This window comes from Sparus aurata, chromosome 15, assembly GCF_900880675.1.
Source record: "Sparus aurata chromosome 15, fSpaAur1.1, whole genome shotgun sequence".
Classification (NCBI taxonomy): domain Eukaryota; kingdom Metazoa; phylum Chordata; class Actinopteri; order Spariformes; family Sparidae; genus Sparus; species Sparus aurata.
In genome coordinates, this window is record NC_044201.1 from 3,157,898 (window position 1) to 3,175,140 (window position 17,243).

Below are 17,243 nucleotides of genomic sequence, written 5' to 3' on the forward strand. Positions count from 1 at the left end.
TGTAACACTGACATACAAATTTGTGGGGTTTTATTGTTCCATATAAAGGAAGACACTAAATTCTGTACTTTTTAAAAAAAATATGGTGGTGGAGTAGTCGGAAGATTCTGTAATAAATAAAAAAACTTAGGCAACACAGACATTTTAACTATGTTAACTCAAATTAAAGGTGTCTTCTTGGCATTATCTCTGTTTTATCCCAATAAACCTTGTAGCCTGATAACTTCCCAATTTTTTCAAATAGATATAACATAAATGGCATAGAATTTAAGGGGTCATGGAGATATAACAAAATATCATCAGCATACAGAGATATGAGATGTTCCTCCCTCCCAATACCTTTAATACCTTTAATATGATCATGAGATCTGAACACTGCAGTTAACGGCTTAAGAGCAATGGCAAACAATGCAGGGGACATCGGACAACCTCGTCTCGTGCCCCTTGAGAGCAGAAATGGTTTAGAATAGTTGGTGTTAGGCTTTACAATGGCCATAGGAGAACTATAAAGAGTTCATGTCCAGTGCCGAAACTTAGGACCAAAATTAAACCTTCTAAGGACAGACATAAGATATTTCCATTCAACTCTGTCAAATGCTTTTTCAGCATCGAAAGAGAGAATGACATTTTGAGAATTTAATTCATTTGTATGGTAAAGAATATCAAAATACCTGTGTAAATTGTCAGTAGAGGTTCGACCATGAACAAACCCAGTTTGATCTAGTTGAATAATACTAGGTAAAACCCTTACAAGCCATAGTGCTAGAACCTTGGCAATGATTTTGTAATCTACATTATTAACTGAAATTGGCCTATAAGAGGCACAGTGAGGATCTCTATTTTTCTTTAAGAGAAGGGTTATAGATGCCAAACATAAAGACTGAGGGAGACAGCCTCTCCTAAAACAGGCATTGATCATAGCAAGAAAAGAGGCATACATCATTTGAAAATTGACTATAAAACTCAATTGGCAGGCCATCTAAACCTGGTGATTTGCTTTTTTGAAGTACTGCCATAGCAGACAGGAGTTCTTCTGAAGATATATCTTTATCTAAACTTTGTCTATCAACTTGTGTTATAACAGGTAGCAAAATATTATCCAAAAAGGATTTACACTCATCCGGTTCAGACTGTGATGTAGACGTATACAGTTCAGTATAATATGATTTGAAGACACCATTAATTTGAAGATGGTCCACTGTAATGACCCATCTTATTTTCTAATTTTAACAATTGTCCTATCTTCTGATTCCTTTTTTATCTATCTAGCTAATTTGCCTGCCATTTCCCCTTGTTCTAAATAAGATAACTTTGATTTCTTCAATGCCATTTCGCTAGCGTAGGTATTAATGGAGTAATATTTCAACTTAAGATCATCTATCTGCATTAGCAAATTAGGGTTCTTGGTTGAATAGTGTTGCCTCTCCAAATTAACTATTTCTTGTTCAATGCATTTCAACTCATTTGTTGTTTTCTTATTTAAAGATGAGGAAAAGGCAATTACACATCCTCTAACTCATAAGCCTTCAGTGTGTCCCATATTATTAATGGGAATGTTGCACTGTTTTGGTGCACCTCCGAAATAGTTTCTAAATGAGCCTTCATATAAGTTGTAAAATCCTCTTTTGAGAGTAACATAATATTACATCTCCAGGTTTTGGGATTTGACAATAGTTTTACAAATTCTATTTCGAAACTCAAAGCAGAATGATCTGAAAGAATCCTTGTGTGATAAAAGCAGTTTGTAACTTTTGAGATAAAATTGGAATAAAGAAAAATCTATTCTCGAAATTGTACTTATGTTTCACATTAATATGCTTGTAACCAATTGCTTTAATATATTATTGTACTTATAATCACTTATCTATCATGCAAATATGCTAATTAGAATATTACTTGGCCAAAACATGTATCAGGCACCAGTGTTCCTGATCTAGTAGGAATACAAAGGAGTAATGGTCATTTTAAGGACCTGACGGCCGCCATTTTGAAAATGGGGCCTTTCTTGGAGTCAAACTTTGGTAAACTTTTAGTATGTTTTTAAGTACATCTGATACTACTGTAAACCACTGAGAAACCTTTTGTTAGAATTTTTTCAGGGTCAAACCATATTTGCAGCTGACTAATAACCTAAAACCCATCTTAAAACCAAAAAGCATGCCAAAGATTTATGAGTTTACATGTAGACCTCTCTACATTGTCAACATTTGGTGAGGTCCAAACACTAGTTTCGACACTTGAGAGGGATAGAGAAATGTTAAAAAAAACATGTTGCAAGAGAGCTGCTTGTGGTACTGACCTTTTCATTGTCTTCTGGGTTGGAGCCTTGGCCATCACCATACACCAGAGCGTATAGCCGCCATATCTCCGGGTCACTGCTGTGACGAGAACTGACCCGCCCCAGAAGTTCTCTCAGTTTGAACTGCTGATTTACTGCTTGCTCTCCATGGCTGTCCGTCAGGTTTTCAACAACTGCTCTTACCAGGATCTGTAGGATCTGCAATGGGTAAAATAAATTATGCAGATGTCAATATCAGATTTGTTTTCAAACAAAAATCACAATTCACAAAGTCTCATTATTATATCTGGAATTACGAGTTTAAACTCATTGCCACATGTAATCCTGTAATTATGGTTTAATAATCATAATAATAATAATAATAATAATAATAATAATCATCATTGCTCAGCACTATCAATGTAACCAGACCGTTTTTAATCTCGAAAACAAGACAAACTAACAAAAGGTAACCACTGAATAACAAAAAGTCACCAAATAAACGGCCCTGAGACAAAAGAATAACTGGACAGATTGACTTATTTGTTTTATGACTATTTTTCTCTTGCCGGAGTGTGGCAGCATGAAAAAAAGCTGCTAAAAACTAGGAAAATATGCAGCCAGCAGGCAATTATTTTGAAAAACGGTAAGCTAGGTTTGCTCCAGTAGCTCAGATGGTAGAGCATGTGCCACATGTACATACGCTTTGTCCTTGCTGCAGTGGGTCAGAGTCAACTCTGACCTGCGGCCCTTTGTTGCATGTCATCCCAACTCTCTCTCATCCCCAATTCCTGTCATCACTAAGTTAGTATAATATGGAAGTATGACATATTTCATGTTGTCCTTTGTGTGATAAGGAACCTGAGGAGCACTGCCAGAGGCCTACAGAATGACCTCCGGCAGGCTACTGGTGTGCATGTTTCTGACCAAATCGTCCGAAACAGACTCCATGAGGGTGGCATGAGGGTCGTTGTCCTCTAGGGGGACCTGAACTCACAGCCCAGCACGTTGCAGCTCGGTCGCCATTCACAAGAGAACCCCAGAATTGGCAGGTCTACCATTGGCGTCCCGTTCACTTCACAGATGAGAGAAGATTCACACTGAGCAACTGTGAAAAGGGGGAAGGAGTCTGGAGACACCATGATTGACATTGTGCTGCCTGTAACATCATCCATCATGACTGGTTTGGCTAGGTCAGTGATGGTCTGGGAGGTAAATCCTTGGAGGGTTGCACAGACCTCCATGTCATAGCCAACGGTATCCTGCCTGCCGTTAGGTACCAGGATGAATTCCTCATAGTGATGGTCAGACTTTATGCTGGTGCAGTGGGAGCCTGGGTTCCTCATGGTGCAGGACAAAGCCTGACCTCATGTGGCCAGAGTGTGTAGGCAGATCCTGGATGACGATGGATGTTCCCTTGACGAAAATCCAACTGAACACTTATGGGACATTATACCACCAAGTACCACCACAGACTGGCAAGGAGCCCACTGATGCCCTGATCCAGGTCTGGGAGGAGATCCCCCAGGACACCATGCGCAGAGTCATCAGACATTGTCAGGAGTGGATACAGGCATGCCAAGCCATACACACTACTGAGTCACATAATGATTGCCATGATAAAATTCAAGCAAGTTGGATCAGCCTGTGATTTAAATGTTTTGCTTTACTTTTTCTGAGTGATTTTGAATCCAGCCGTCAGCGGGTTTATGATGTTAGTTTGCGTTGACTGTTGTTACCTCATTTTGTTTTCAATAAATTAGTAGATCATCAATTAGTTCTGATGTGTGATTAAAGTGTTCCTGCTCCAGAGTGGATATTTTAGGAAGTATTTATTTTTCGTTAGGTATAACTATAACTGCAAATTTTCAACCTGACACACCAACATGATTTTTTAAAATATTCTCTGTGTTTCTGGAGGACCAGCTTAAAATCTGGTGTTCTTCTGGGAACCAGTGACACCATTGATATTTGGAAGAACTATTTGGAAGGCTATTTCAGATTAAATTCCTAGTCTCTACCTACTTACTCTAGCTACAGGGCTTGTTATGGATCCAAGAAATACTTTAATTGGGAGGCATGTAAGATGGTGGTCAAACACAAAACTTATCTCTTGTCTTGCTTATATGCAAATTAGCCATGTGTTCAAGAGCAAATGAGTCATTTAAACATGGGGACAGAGGTGGTTACCGAGGGGGAGACTTTTTACAGTTTTTTAGCTGACTTTACAATACAGATAAGGTCCATAAGTTAATAAACAAGCTGTTCTCAGAGTATAATAAGATCCACAGAATACTGTTTGAAGCCAAAAAAAGTGGCCACATATAAAAAAAGTAAAATAGTATTAATTGTGTTGTCCTTTAAGGTCAGTTTGTTTATTCAATATTGAAATAAAAACTTTGTTAATTTAGTTTAAGAATTTTAAAAAGGCAGGAGCAAGACTGCACCCTTAGGTGTGCGAGTGTCACGCCATGGTCTTTGTGTGTGACATGTTGGTGCTAGTCTTACTAGTGATTGTTTTACCTTGAAAGTTAGCAGCAAATGACCACGATGAGGCACATCATCGTTGTGTTTTAACTGAGGGACAAGACCAAACTGAAGTGAAAGTGAAACTTAACACAGAGATGTGCCAAAGCTCATTAATAAGCTGTTTATAGTGTGTCAGAATCGGATTCCTGTTTGGATATTAGTTACTCAGGACTATTAAATGTAGAGTTAGTTTATTGCACGTAAGTGTTACATCTTACAATGTAAACTGTTTTATAGATTCCAATGTCCTTTTTTTGCTCCTTCTACCTGTCAAAGATCAACTCCTCTGCCTCCAACCCAAGGAAACTATTCTCCTTGTTCTCTTCCCTTCTCATCCCTCCTACCCCTACCCCCCCTTCCTCCCTCACTGCTGATGACATTGTAACTTACTTGAACAAGAAAGTAAAAGATATCAGCTCCTCATTTACTCCTTTGCCCATACAGAAAGCACCTCCCCTTACCTTCACCTCCGATGGCCTTATCTGCTTCAGCCCTCTCTCCTCTGAAGATGTTCTCCTCTAACCGTGCCATCATCTGTTCCCTTAAATGATTCCCTGCCCCCTTTTCCAAAACGTCTCTCACGACATCCTGCCATTATTCACCACCCTGATTAACTCCTCCCTCACTTCAGGCCTTATTCCAGCTCAGCTACAATAAAGCCACTCATAAAGAAACCCACCTTAGACTCAGCTGACATCCAAAACTACAGACCTGTATCTCTTTCATTCCTCACTAAGACCCTGAAACGCGCAATCTACAACTGCCTGTCCTCCTATCCGACACAAAACTTCTTCCTTGACCCTAATCAGTCAAGGAGGACTGAGCACTGAGACGGCCTTCCTCATGGTGACTGAGTCACTCGGTGCCACCAGAGCCTCATCCAACTCAACAGTCCTCATTCTCCTTGACTTATCCTCTGCATTTCATACTGTCAACCACCGATTCCACCTCTCCACTCTGGCTGAACTTTGCATCGCTGACTCCGCTCTAACCTGGTTCACATCCTACCTGACATATTGCGCCTTTTACGTTACATGGAACAGTTGCTTTTTTTTTTTTTTTTTTTATAATTTTTTATTAGGGTTTTCCATCAAATATATAAAACACAAACCAAAGAGACAAAGAACAGACAACAATAACAACAACAACAAAAAAAAGAAAAGAAAAGAAAAAAAAAAATATTACTCCCACCCTCCTCCCCCTAGGTGGACAAGGATGCGGCATATAGACGGTATCGCCTTTGCCAACTGCAAGGAACCTGGGCATAATCCTCGATGACGGACTGTCCTGCGCCTCTAACACCCCTGCTGTAACCCGATCATGCAGTTTTGACCTCTACAACAACTCCTGGTCCAAGCACTAGTCATCTCCCACCTGGACTAATATCTCTCCTTTTTTACTCCATCGACTGATATGTTGTGGTTTCTTTCTTGTGACTGAGGTATCTGGATGGCAACACATTCTGATTTTTGTATTTACTTAGTGTAGATTGAATGATGACTAATTGTTTCCCCTGATGTGAGTTAAAGAATGCAGACAGAGTGAGGCTCACAGCTCCAGGGGTCCTAAAGAAGTTTTTCAACTGGTGAGGGCTAAAGGTTAGCAGACGGCAGGCCATCTTAAGTACTAAATCCTGAGGTTGGCCCCCGCCAAATGGTGGGAGATGCCCAAACATTTATGTTCCCGTAGAGGGATGGGGAACCCATTTGGGTCATTTTGGGGACAAGACCTCCAGTTGACCGCAGCCAGGTCAGATGAGTTAGGGGAGAAGAGTAGGGAAACAGGTCAACTCCTCTTTTAGGCTATTGGATAATATGCCAAAATGACCAATTGGAAGAAGTGGGTGTTTACTGGAAAAGGGGCTCTAAAGGCAGGTGCAGGGAAAGAAGAGGGGGTGGCACTTGGAAAACCTCCAAAGAGCAAAGGCTGAGGTTTTGAGGGAGCAGAGGGCAGAGCATTTTGGCATTGTTTTGTCCACAGATTTGATAATATCAGAACGTGGCCGCTTCTGATCTGGACTCAAGGCGCTAGATTCTGCTTTAATAAAGATTGCTTCTTCATTCCATCCAGCCTTGCCTCCGCAGATTCCTTTTATGATCAAACTACACGCCGACTCCTTAAAGAAGAGAAGCCCAGAAACCACATGACAAATGTACTTTGGACAAAAGTGTCTGCTAAATGCTCTCAATGTAAATGTAATGTAAATGTATGTACCTCTGCCATTCTGTCAGCAGCAGTCTAAACCAATTATTATGCAAGACAAAGCACAAAAACCCGTGCGTAGCTTTTTTTTATTTCCTTACTTTCATCTGACTTCATCATAATTCATGGCTCCACTCACATTACCATCCATGGCACACGCTGTTCCTCTTTACTTTTGTGGTTTTACGCTTTTATCAAGACCACCACACCTGTGTGTAACCTCCATGGATTATATTTGAGTCACAGCTGAAGGATACATATGTGGGGCATAATGTCATCTTAGATAGCAAGAGTTCATTACCTGGATATCCTTGTAGTTTTCCCTGAGGTCCATCAGACGATGGTATGCCTTGATGGCTTCAGCAAAATCACCGATGTCAGTGCTCACAGCAATATAGTTGTCCCAGATCTGCCAGTGTTCATAGTTACACTTCAGGGCCTCCTGCAGGGTAAGAAAGGCTGTGTTTCTGCCAATAAGGTTGACAGGAAGAGGCAGACAGTAAAAGAAACATGAATGTTAAAGTTTGCTTAACTATGCACGAACACATACATACACGCACGCACACAAACACGGTATAAATTTGGCTCCTTAATAACATGCCTTGGTATGGCTGTTCATCATTTGCATCCATTTATAGACATAGTCTATCCATCTTCTGATGGCTAATTTCAACACAATAGTGAGCCATGTCACAAAGCATTAAAGTCAACATTAACACATTTTCATAAAAAATTTAAAGGGTTTGTTACACAAGATATTTCTATAGTTTCTGCTTTAATTATGTTTCTTCTGGTTTCAAGTTTGGGAGAGCTCAGATAAAAACAGATCAGACTGAACTTACACAGTACTATAGAAGATGAGCTGAGTTTTTTTTTTACTATATATCTTGGGATGTGCACTCCAAAATTGAATTTAAACTGTTGCTTATTTATGTGATTATATTAATTTATTGTCAGGGTGGCTGTAGCTCAGGAGGTAGAGTGGGTCGTCTAGTAATGCGAAGGTTGCCTTGTATGGCAGCCTCCGCCATCAGTGTATAAATGTGTGTAAATGGGTAAATCTGGCAAGTGTTGTAAAGAATAGTAGTAGACTGGAAAAGAGCTATAGAAATGCAAGTCCCTCCAGTTATAAAGAAATCCAAAAACATTCAAATAAAGTTTTCACAAGCTTTCAGTACACTCAAGTGGCCTCCACAGTCATCAGATATCAACGGCTGAAATGTGGTGGAACAGAGGATTCACAGCATGAACATGTAGCTGATAAACCTGCAGCCACACACAAGAACATCGGACATCGTATTTACAAACTGAACCTCTAGAGACTTTATCCAGCGCCCTTTTGAATCAATGCCTCAAAAATGTAGGCTGTTCTCTAGGCAAGTTGGTGTATCTAAGGTAGGTGACCACTGAGTGGTGATCCTGTACAAGAGTTGTAAATGGAACATTTCTGACTAAATGTCAGTAAATGTAACAACTGCTTGATATGCCACAAGCTCTGATTTTGACACTCATGGTCTCTTGAGGTTAAGTTCTAATACTGTTGGTAACTCCCTGACCCTTCCTTTATCACTGCCATCAGCTTGAACAACTATGATCATGAACAACTTCTTTTGAAAACTACTGGAGCAATTCCTATGAAAAAATATTGATGGCTCCCCATGCTTTGCTGTTGATCGCAAAATAATAAACAATAAACAAAATTATTACTACCGGTCCAAACAAGTGCACACATGCAGCTATTTGAACGTTTTAACACATGCCGCACCCATACTCACTTCTTCCTGAGGCGAATGTAAGCGGTAGAGAGGTTGCTCCATGCTTCTGCATTCTGAAAAAAGGAGGGACAAAGGAGCGAAAAAGTCAGAAATGATGACCTGCCAATAATGATGGTAAAGCTTACAATAATCGGTAGTTCGATCCAATACCGATATCAGAAATGCCTCAGATAGTGCCTAAAATGCTAGAATCAGAATTGGCAAGTACACAAGACTATGTGCTGATCCAATAACCAAAGAATGTATTCTTTTAAAAGAATTCTTCCCAGCATTGTTGCATATACCTCTATGAAACACAAGAGATTTGTTACTGCACAAATAGCCAGTATTCATAAACAGCAAGCCACAACATAATGTCCATAACATAATATCCATAATGGGTTGTAGTTTACTGCTTTTCAAAAAACAAACAAATAAATATTATGTATAAATATTTTTTTAAGATACTGGTATTGGATCAGTATGCAGCTGATACACAAAGTAAAGGTATCAGAATCGGTACTGGAAATGAGAAAATTGTATCAGTGTACCTAAAATAGTAATAGAAAGTATAGAACAATGGTATCAAATATTCAGTTTTAAAGAATCCACACAATTATCCACAGATGCATCAGCGTGATCAGGGTTGGTATGAAGAGTCACCATTAAAGAGTTCATCAAACAAGTTGGCTGTGCTGCCTGGTGTGTGTGTTTTATTTTACTGCAGATATGATATTTGGAGTGTGTGTGTGTGTGTGTGTGGTTGGTAGTTGGTATAGTTAGCAAAGACACTTACATCTGGCTCTAGTCCCACGCACCTCTGGAATGCTTTGGCAGCTCCCTCATAACCCTCCAGGGCAAAGTAGGCACAACCGAGGGAAAACCACACACCAAGCTGCTCACAGACAGACAGACAGACAGACGTATTACACTTATGTACAGATGTTTCAAAAAGATTCTTCTCAAATAAACTTTGTACAACTCTTAGTCTTGTTAGAATAAGTCACATAACTTCAATCACAAATCTGAGGATTTGACTTGTTTTATATAATATTTACTTTCTAGGACATTGACAGATTATGTTTTTGTTTTTGAAACATATCTGGATAATTTCTAGTTCAATGGGAATGTGTAAACTCTGCATTTACATACGGGTCAGCTGACCCTGCAGTGGACCCAGGTTTTTATCACTTCGGCTTGGCTTTGATCTTAACATAAGACACGAAAAAAAACACAGGTGCGCCCACTCAAAATTGCCTATACCCCCCTTTCCCACTCCCCTGTGATTTTTATCTGAAGTGCTACGTTGTACGTCACTGACGTCATGAATGTGCTGGAAACAGTTATAACAGAATAGAAAAACAACAACAGACCCACTGTGAAGGAAGTGTCTGCAAAACAGTGGAAAAAAAAATTTGTCTCTGCCTCCAACACTGTGTCTGGTAATAAAACATCCATGAATTTTTATCTCGATTTTAGTTTTCTATTTATTCATCAATTTACTAACTAAATTACTGACTATTATGATCTCTGGTTATTTGTCACTCTTCTCAGCTCAAAAGGCTAATGGAGGGAGTGGGTGGATGCGAGGGCGAATGTGTTTGTTTTGTTTTTTGTACTCATATGTTAATGTGATGGTGTAACAATTGCTAAAATACAAATAAAATAAGTATGCCAGGTGTCATGACCACAGCAACATCCAACTTCATTGTTGACTACAAAAAACACAAAATTTACACAGATGTGTCTTTTTTGCTAAATGATGGACTTATGGACACTTTTTACTATAAAAAGGTCAATTTGACTTTCTGTTTTGTCAGACTTGTCTCAGATTGATTTTTTTTTTTGAGAATACATATACTAAACTATAAGACTATCTAGGGATTGATTTGGGGCCATACAACACGTCATGTGACAATAATTCTAATTAACTTTTACTGCAGAGCAGGAGGAGAAGCCAGAGGCCAGTAGGAAAGGGCAAGCAAGGATGTCAGTAGCAGTTGTAAAATGTATAGAGAAAATTGTATATATTCATTCCCATTTTTTATGAAATTCCACTTTTGTAGTTTCTTTTCTTACAGTTCATGGCATTGTAGCCATATCATACTGCTCAGAAGACAGTCTTGATTTATACCAATATCTAGCTATGATTGCACTGTTTCAGTATCAGTGCAGGACTTACACCAATCAGGCATAACATTATGCTGGTGAAGTGAATAACACTGATTATCTCTTCATCGTGGCACCTGTGGCTGGGCCTAAGGCTGGGTTTGTTTGGTTGTGTGTGTGTCGCATCCGGCGTTAATAGTTCTGACGTTTACCACGGAGTGAGTTGATTACACGCTAATTTGCTAATAGCTTAGCCTAGCGACTGCGATTGCCGACCACTACGGTATTAAAGTTTCAACTTCTCTCCGTAAGAAGGAGCTGAAAGCTGCCGTGGTTGACGGATTAGTATTTTTTTTTTGGGGGGGGGGGGGGGGGGGTAGTTTACCGGCGACCTAGGCCGTCGCCGGGTCCGCAGGGGAGGCCAGCTCCGAGGCTCGGGGGGCGGAAGCGGCTGAGCAGCAGGGAGACATCCTGAACATGACCCCCGGTGTAAAACATGATGACGGGGACCAGAAGCAGTTTACGTTGCCGCGTTTTGAACCGTTGTCTGTTGAAACGACCCCTGGCTCCAGAGTAGATGCGCGGATAAAGCTGCGTCTAGCTCGTCTCCAGCTGGAGAATGGGGAACGGGAACGGGAGCGGGAGCGGGAGCGTGAATTTCAGCTCAAGTTGAAGCGAATGGAGTTGGATGCAGAGACCGCAGTCAAAATGCGCGAGCTGGAACTACAGTCTAGCTCAGTTTCGCCTGGTGCACGGCCGTCTTCTTCATCTGTAACATTTGACGTGAGTAAAAACATTTCTTTGTTCCCCGTCTTTCGAGAGTCTGAAGTTGAGTGTTATTTCGGTGCGTTTGAGCGCATTGCTGCCGCCCTGCACTGGCCGAAGGATGTGTGGGCGATACTGTTACAATGCAAACTAACGGGTAAAGCTCAGGAAGCTTGCTCTTCTCTTTCTGTGGAGGACGGCCTCTCTTATGAAAAAGTACAGGGCGCAATACTGCAGGTATATGACCTGGTGCCTGAGGCGTATAGGCAGCGTTTCCGCGGTCTTAGAAAAACAGCAGGCCAGACGTACGCTGACTTTGCCATGGAGAAGGGGATGCTGTTTGACCAGTGGTGCTCAGCTTGTAAGGCGGATACCTTTGATTCAATACGTGAGCTAATGTTGTTGGAGGAATTTAAAAACCGTGTGCCTAAGCGAACTGTTGTGTATTTAAATGAACAGAAGGTATCTACTCTGCAGCAAGCTGCTATTCTTGCTGATGAGTTTGCTCTTACCCACAAAAGCTCCTTTGTCAGGCACGATTCTCCTGCTCAACATGAAACTGCTTTTAGGCCTAATGACACGCGTGTTCCACGTTCTAGTACATCAGTCTCTGCACCTAAGGCAGATAAGCAATGTTTTTTTTGTCATAAAGCTGACCATCTAATTGCCGACTGCAGTGCATGGAAACGTAAGCAGCAGGCGGCAATTTCAAAGCCCAAGGGTGTGGGGCTAGTAAGAACGGTAACCAGTTGTCCACCATCCACCATTCAAACAGTACCTGATGAGTGTTTCAAACCTTTCATCTTCCCTGCATTTGTTTCGCTCACAGGAAAGGTGGATGATCAGCGTCCTGTCACAGTGTTGCGAGACACTGGTGGCTCTCAGTCATTCATCCTTTCCACTGTACTGCCCTTGAGTGAGGAGTCTGCCTGTGACGCGAGCGCAATCGTAAGAGGTATCGGGATGGGGTTTGTACCTGCACCCCTTCACTGCATCCACGTCCAGTCTAACCTTAAAACTGGTTTCTTCCGGGTAGCTGTGCGTTCCTCATTCCCCATCGATGGTGTTGACTTTATTATGGGTAACGACATAGCTGGGGGCAAAGTATATCCATCACCTGAATTTGTTGACAACCCTATGGCAGAATCTAGACATGATGATCTGGTCCAGTGTCACCCTGACATGTTTTCAGTTAGCGTGCTAACTAGGGGGCAAGCTAGAAAACAAGCTCAGGATGTTGATCTGTCTGACTCTGTTTTTGCTTCTGCCTTATCTAAGGACAGGCTGCCACCTATGGGGGATAAGGAGAACTGTTCTGCAGACCTAGAAAAATGTGAAAGTGGGGCAGAGCCTGTTGCTGCTCATGTGCTGCCACTGACCCGTGAGGCACTCATCAGCTCCCAGTCAGTTAACCCATCTCTAAGAAAATGCTTTGCAGCAGTTGAGGATGTCAGCAAAATGTACTGAGAGTCAGTCATTTTTCTTAGATAACAGGGTGTTGATGCGGAAATGGATTTCACCTCTAGGAAAAACAAATGCAGTTGGTGACTTGGGCTCAGTCTGTCAGATAGTGATTCCTGCTGCGTACCGACAGCATGTACTAGAGTTAGCCCATGACCATCCCTGGTCTGGTCACCTTGGTGTCACTAAAACCCATGACCGTATTCTGAAGCATTTCTTCTGGCCAGGAATGAAGAAGGAAGTGACACGCTTCTGTAAAACCTGTAGTACCTGCCAAGTGGTGGGGAAACCAAATCAGGTTGTTCCTCCAGCCCCTCTACATCCTATTCCTGCTGTTGGTGAACCCTTTGAACGTGTATTGGTCGATTGTGTTGGTCCATTGCCTAGGACAAAGTCTGGTAACCAGTTTTTGTTAATGGTAATGTGTGTTACCACTCGTTTTCCAGAGGCCATTCGACTGCGAAAAATTACTGCACCTGCCATCACACGGGCACTGGCCAAGTTCTTTACCATGTTTGGGTTACCAAAAGTTGTACAGACGGATCAGGGAACCAACTTCCTGTCGAAATCATTTAAACAAACCTTGCATGCCCTAGGCATCACTCATTCAGTCTCTAGTGCGTATCATCCACAGTCACAGGGGGTGCTTGAGCGTTGGCATCAAACTCTGAAGTCCATGCTGCGTAAGTACTGTCATGACACAGGGAGAGACTGGGATGAAGGTGTCCCCTTCACACTGTTTGCCATCCGTGAAGCCAAACAGGGGTCCCTGGGGTTCAGCCCGGCTGAACTTGTGTTTGGGCACAGTGTGCGTGGCCCACTGAAAGTGTTAAAGGAACAGTTCTTGTGTAACGTTTCTCCACAGACTACAGTTCAGGATTTTGTGTCACAATGTAAGGAGCGTTTACGTCATGCTTCTGCGCTGGCTAAAGTGGCACTCTCCTCCTCTCAGGAGAGTAGGAAAGAGAGGTTTGACCGGAAAGTAGTTAAGCCTGAGTTTGAACCTGGCGAGAGAGTTCTAGTGCTGTTACCCGAGCCTGGCTCTGCCCTTACTGCCCGTTTTTTAAGGCCCTTATGTCATAAAAAGCAAAGTGTCCGATACAAACTATGTCATTTACACACCTGAGCGCAGACGTAAGGTGCGATTGTGCCACATTAACATGCTCAAGTCCTATCATTCCAGAGAAGCCAATGAGGGGGAGCAGAAAAAAACTCTGAAGACTGCTGCCCCTTGCGAAACAACTACTTCCTTGGTTTGTGTGGAATCTTTGCCTGAAGATGGTTTGGCGTTACTGGGGAGTGATCAGCAGAGTGGTAAGCTGTCTAACACAGAGTTCTTGGCGAAAATAGACACCCATTTGAACTATCTCCCGGTAGACAAACGACGAGAGATGGTTTCTTTGATACGCTCCCACCCGTCCCTGTTTAGTGATGTACCATCTAGCACCAATGTATTAAAACATGATATTGATGTTGGTAGTGCGTCCCCCATTAAATAACATGCGTACCGTTGTCCTTTAGCTAAAAGAGAGCTAATGAAAAAGGAGGCTATTTACCTGTTGGAAAATGGTCTAGCTGTACCTAGCTGTAGTCCTTGGAGTTCCCCTTGTTTGTTGGCTCCTAAACCTAACCCTAACTCTGGCACCCCGCGCTTTTGTACTGACTATTGCAAGGTTAACGCAGTTACAGTGCCAGACTCGTTTCCTTTGCCTCGCATGGAGGACTGTATCGATAGTATTGGGCCGGCCATGTTTATCACAAAGCTCGATCTGCTGAAAGGGTACTGGCAAGTTCCATTAACACCCAGAGCCTCTGAGATCTCGGCCTTTGTAACCCCGGACCACTTCCTGCAGTATACGGTTATGCCATTTGGGGTGAGAAATGCACCTGCCATGTTTCAGCGTCTAATGAATCTAGTGCTAGGAAATGTCAAGAACTGTAATGTCTACCTTGATGACGTTGTCGTGTACTCAGCCGATTGGGCCAGTCATATTGCTAGCTTGACGGAAGTGTCTCAGAGACTTGAAAAAGCTTCCTTGACTCTTAATCTAACCAAGTGTGAGTTTGGTAAGGCCACGGTTACATACTTGGGGAAACAGGTTGGCCACGGGCAGGTCCGGCCCGTAGATGCTAAAGTCTCGGCCGTGCTGTCCTATCCGGTTCCCACATCAAGGCGTGAACTACGGTGTTTCTTGGGCATGGCTGGTTATTACCGGTGTTTTTGCAAAAACTTCTCTGTGGTAGTTAATCCTTTAACCAGTCTGTGTAGTCCTAAGGTTCCTTTTGTATGGAGTGCTGAGTGTCAGCATGTTTTGAGGCAGCAAAGTCTCTGCTCTGCAGTGCACCTGTCCTTGCGGCGCCTAACTTCTCTCATCCTTTTAAGCTGGAGGTTGATGCGAGTGCTTCAGGAGCTGGTGCTGTGCTGATACAAGATGAGGAGGGTGACGTGTGTCATCCAGTGTGTTACTTCTCGGTCAAGTTCAAACACCATCAACTAAACTACTCCACCATTGAAAAATAGACGCTGGCTATGCTACTTGCACTTCAACATTTTGAAGTGTATGTTGGTGCCAGTTCATCTCCTGTGGTTGTATACACGGACCATAACCCTCTTGTCTTTCTAACACAGATGTATAACCACAACCAGCGACTGATGCGCTGGGCCCTGTTGGCGCAAGGTTACAACCTTGAGATTAAACACAAGAAGGGGACCGACAATGTGGTGGCTGTCCCGTGGGTGAGAAGTGGGAGAAAAAAAAGAAGTGAAAAAGGTTGTAATTCTGATGTGTAATATGGTATCAATAAGAGTTGTTTATAGTGTTTAAGGTAGCAAACTTATAGTTTGCACTTATGGGAGGGGGTGTTACGTGTGCATGTTTTGCTCTGCTCTCCTGTGTCCTGCTTCAGGTGGCGCCCTCCCCACCTGACTGGTCAGGCACACCTGCAGCAACTTAGCAATCAGGTGGATTGCTATAAAGCTGCAGGGATGGAAGCAGACGGGGCCAGTGGGCCAAGCTACCAGATAGTGTTGTGGAGTGCTGTCAGTTGTGAACCTGAAGCTGTGTGCTACTCTTCATATTATTATTCCCTCGAGGCTCCGGCCTTAGTGTTAACCTTTGTTGTTGGTTAGACCACATTTTGGTCCAGTCTGAATGGTTTTTGACTTTGCTTCCATAAGGGAGTGGCTTTGTGTTATCGTTGGGCTTATTTATGTATAAATAAATAGTTTAATTGTACAAATCTTTCTGTTTCCTATCCTCCTTGAAACACCCGGTTTATTATTAAATGTGTTGCTCGTCTCTTCCCCTGGATACCACAAATGGGGACGTAAGAATCTTAAAGAGGTCCTGTTCTGCCATAATCACCGTTGACCCAAATTGGCTCCTTCCTCCAGCATAATGGGCCTGAGAGCCCCCTCACCTCTTGACCTGGCAGATCTTCTCCTCTCCACAGAGTGGGAGGATATTGTTTTCTTGCTATGAACCGATCACCAGAGACCTTCTTGTATTAATTTACAACAACTAAGCACATGTCATTTATTTTACCCCAAATTATTTAATCAATAAACATATATAATTGTTTGTCTTTGTCTGGAACTTAATTTTAAGTTGTGGAGAACCGATGGATCTGTGCAAGAAGTCACTGCTTCAGAATATAGAGACTGAATAAATTGATTTGGAATTGATTTTAACTGTTCAAGCCAAACTTGTACAGTTGGATTTGAATAATGTCCTTCAGATTATTCAAAATAGTTAAACAATGAAGGTGGTGCCCCATTTACGAGTGTAAGATTAATCACCAGTGATTAATTACCCTTACTGTCAAGTGGTGTCTCCTACACCTGTTAGTGGGTGGGATATATTAGGCATCAAGTAAACATGTTGTCCTCAAAGTTCACCTCTTTCAGCAGGATAATGCGCCATGCCAGAAAGCAAAATGGCTCAGGAATGGTTTGAGGTGTTAACTTGGCCTCTAAATTCTCCAGATCTCAATCCAGTTAGGATCTGTGGGATGTGCTGGACAAACAAGTCCGATCCATGGAGGCTACACCTCGCAACTTACAGGACTTAAAGAATCTGCTGCTAACATCTTGGTGCCAGATACCACAGCACATCTTTAGGGGTCTAGTGGAGTCCACACCTCGA

At 42.2% G+C, this 17,243-nt stretch overlaps 1 protein-coding gene across 2 annotated transcripts in view; it reads right to left on the reverse strand.

Moving 5' to 3' along the window:
* ttc27 (tetratricopeptide repeat domain 27) overlaps window positions 1–17,243 on the reverse strand; it is a 71,624-nt gene that overhangs the window by 18,715 nt on the left and 35,666 nt on the right. For both annotated transcript variants that reach the window (XM_030442148.1, XM_030442147.1), the window contains 4 exons: window positions 9,560–9,658; window positions 8,785–8,837; window positions 7,311–7,476; window positions 2,300–2,497 (listed from right to left, as the gene is read on the reverse strand). In XM_030442148.1, coding sequence (XP_030298008.1) covers window positions 2,300–2,497; window positions 7,311–7,476; window positions 8,785–8,837; window positions 9,560–9,658 — 516 coding nt within the window. The remainder of the gene's footprint in view (window positions 1–2,299; window positions 2,498–7,310; window positions 7,477–8,784; window positions 8,838–9,559; window positions 9,659–17,243) is intronic.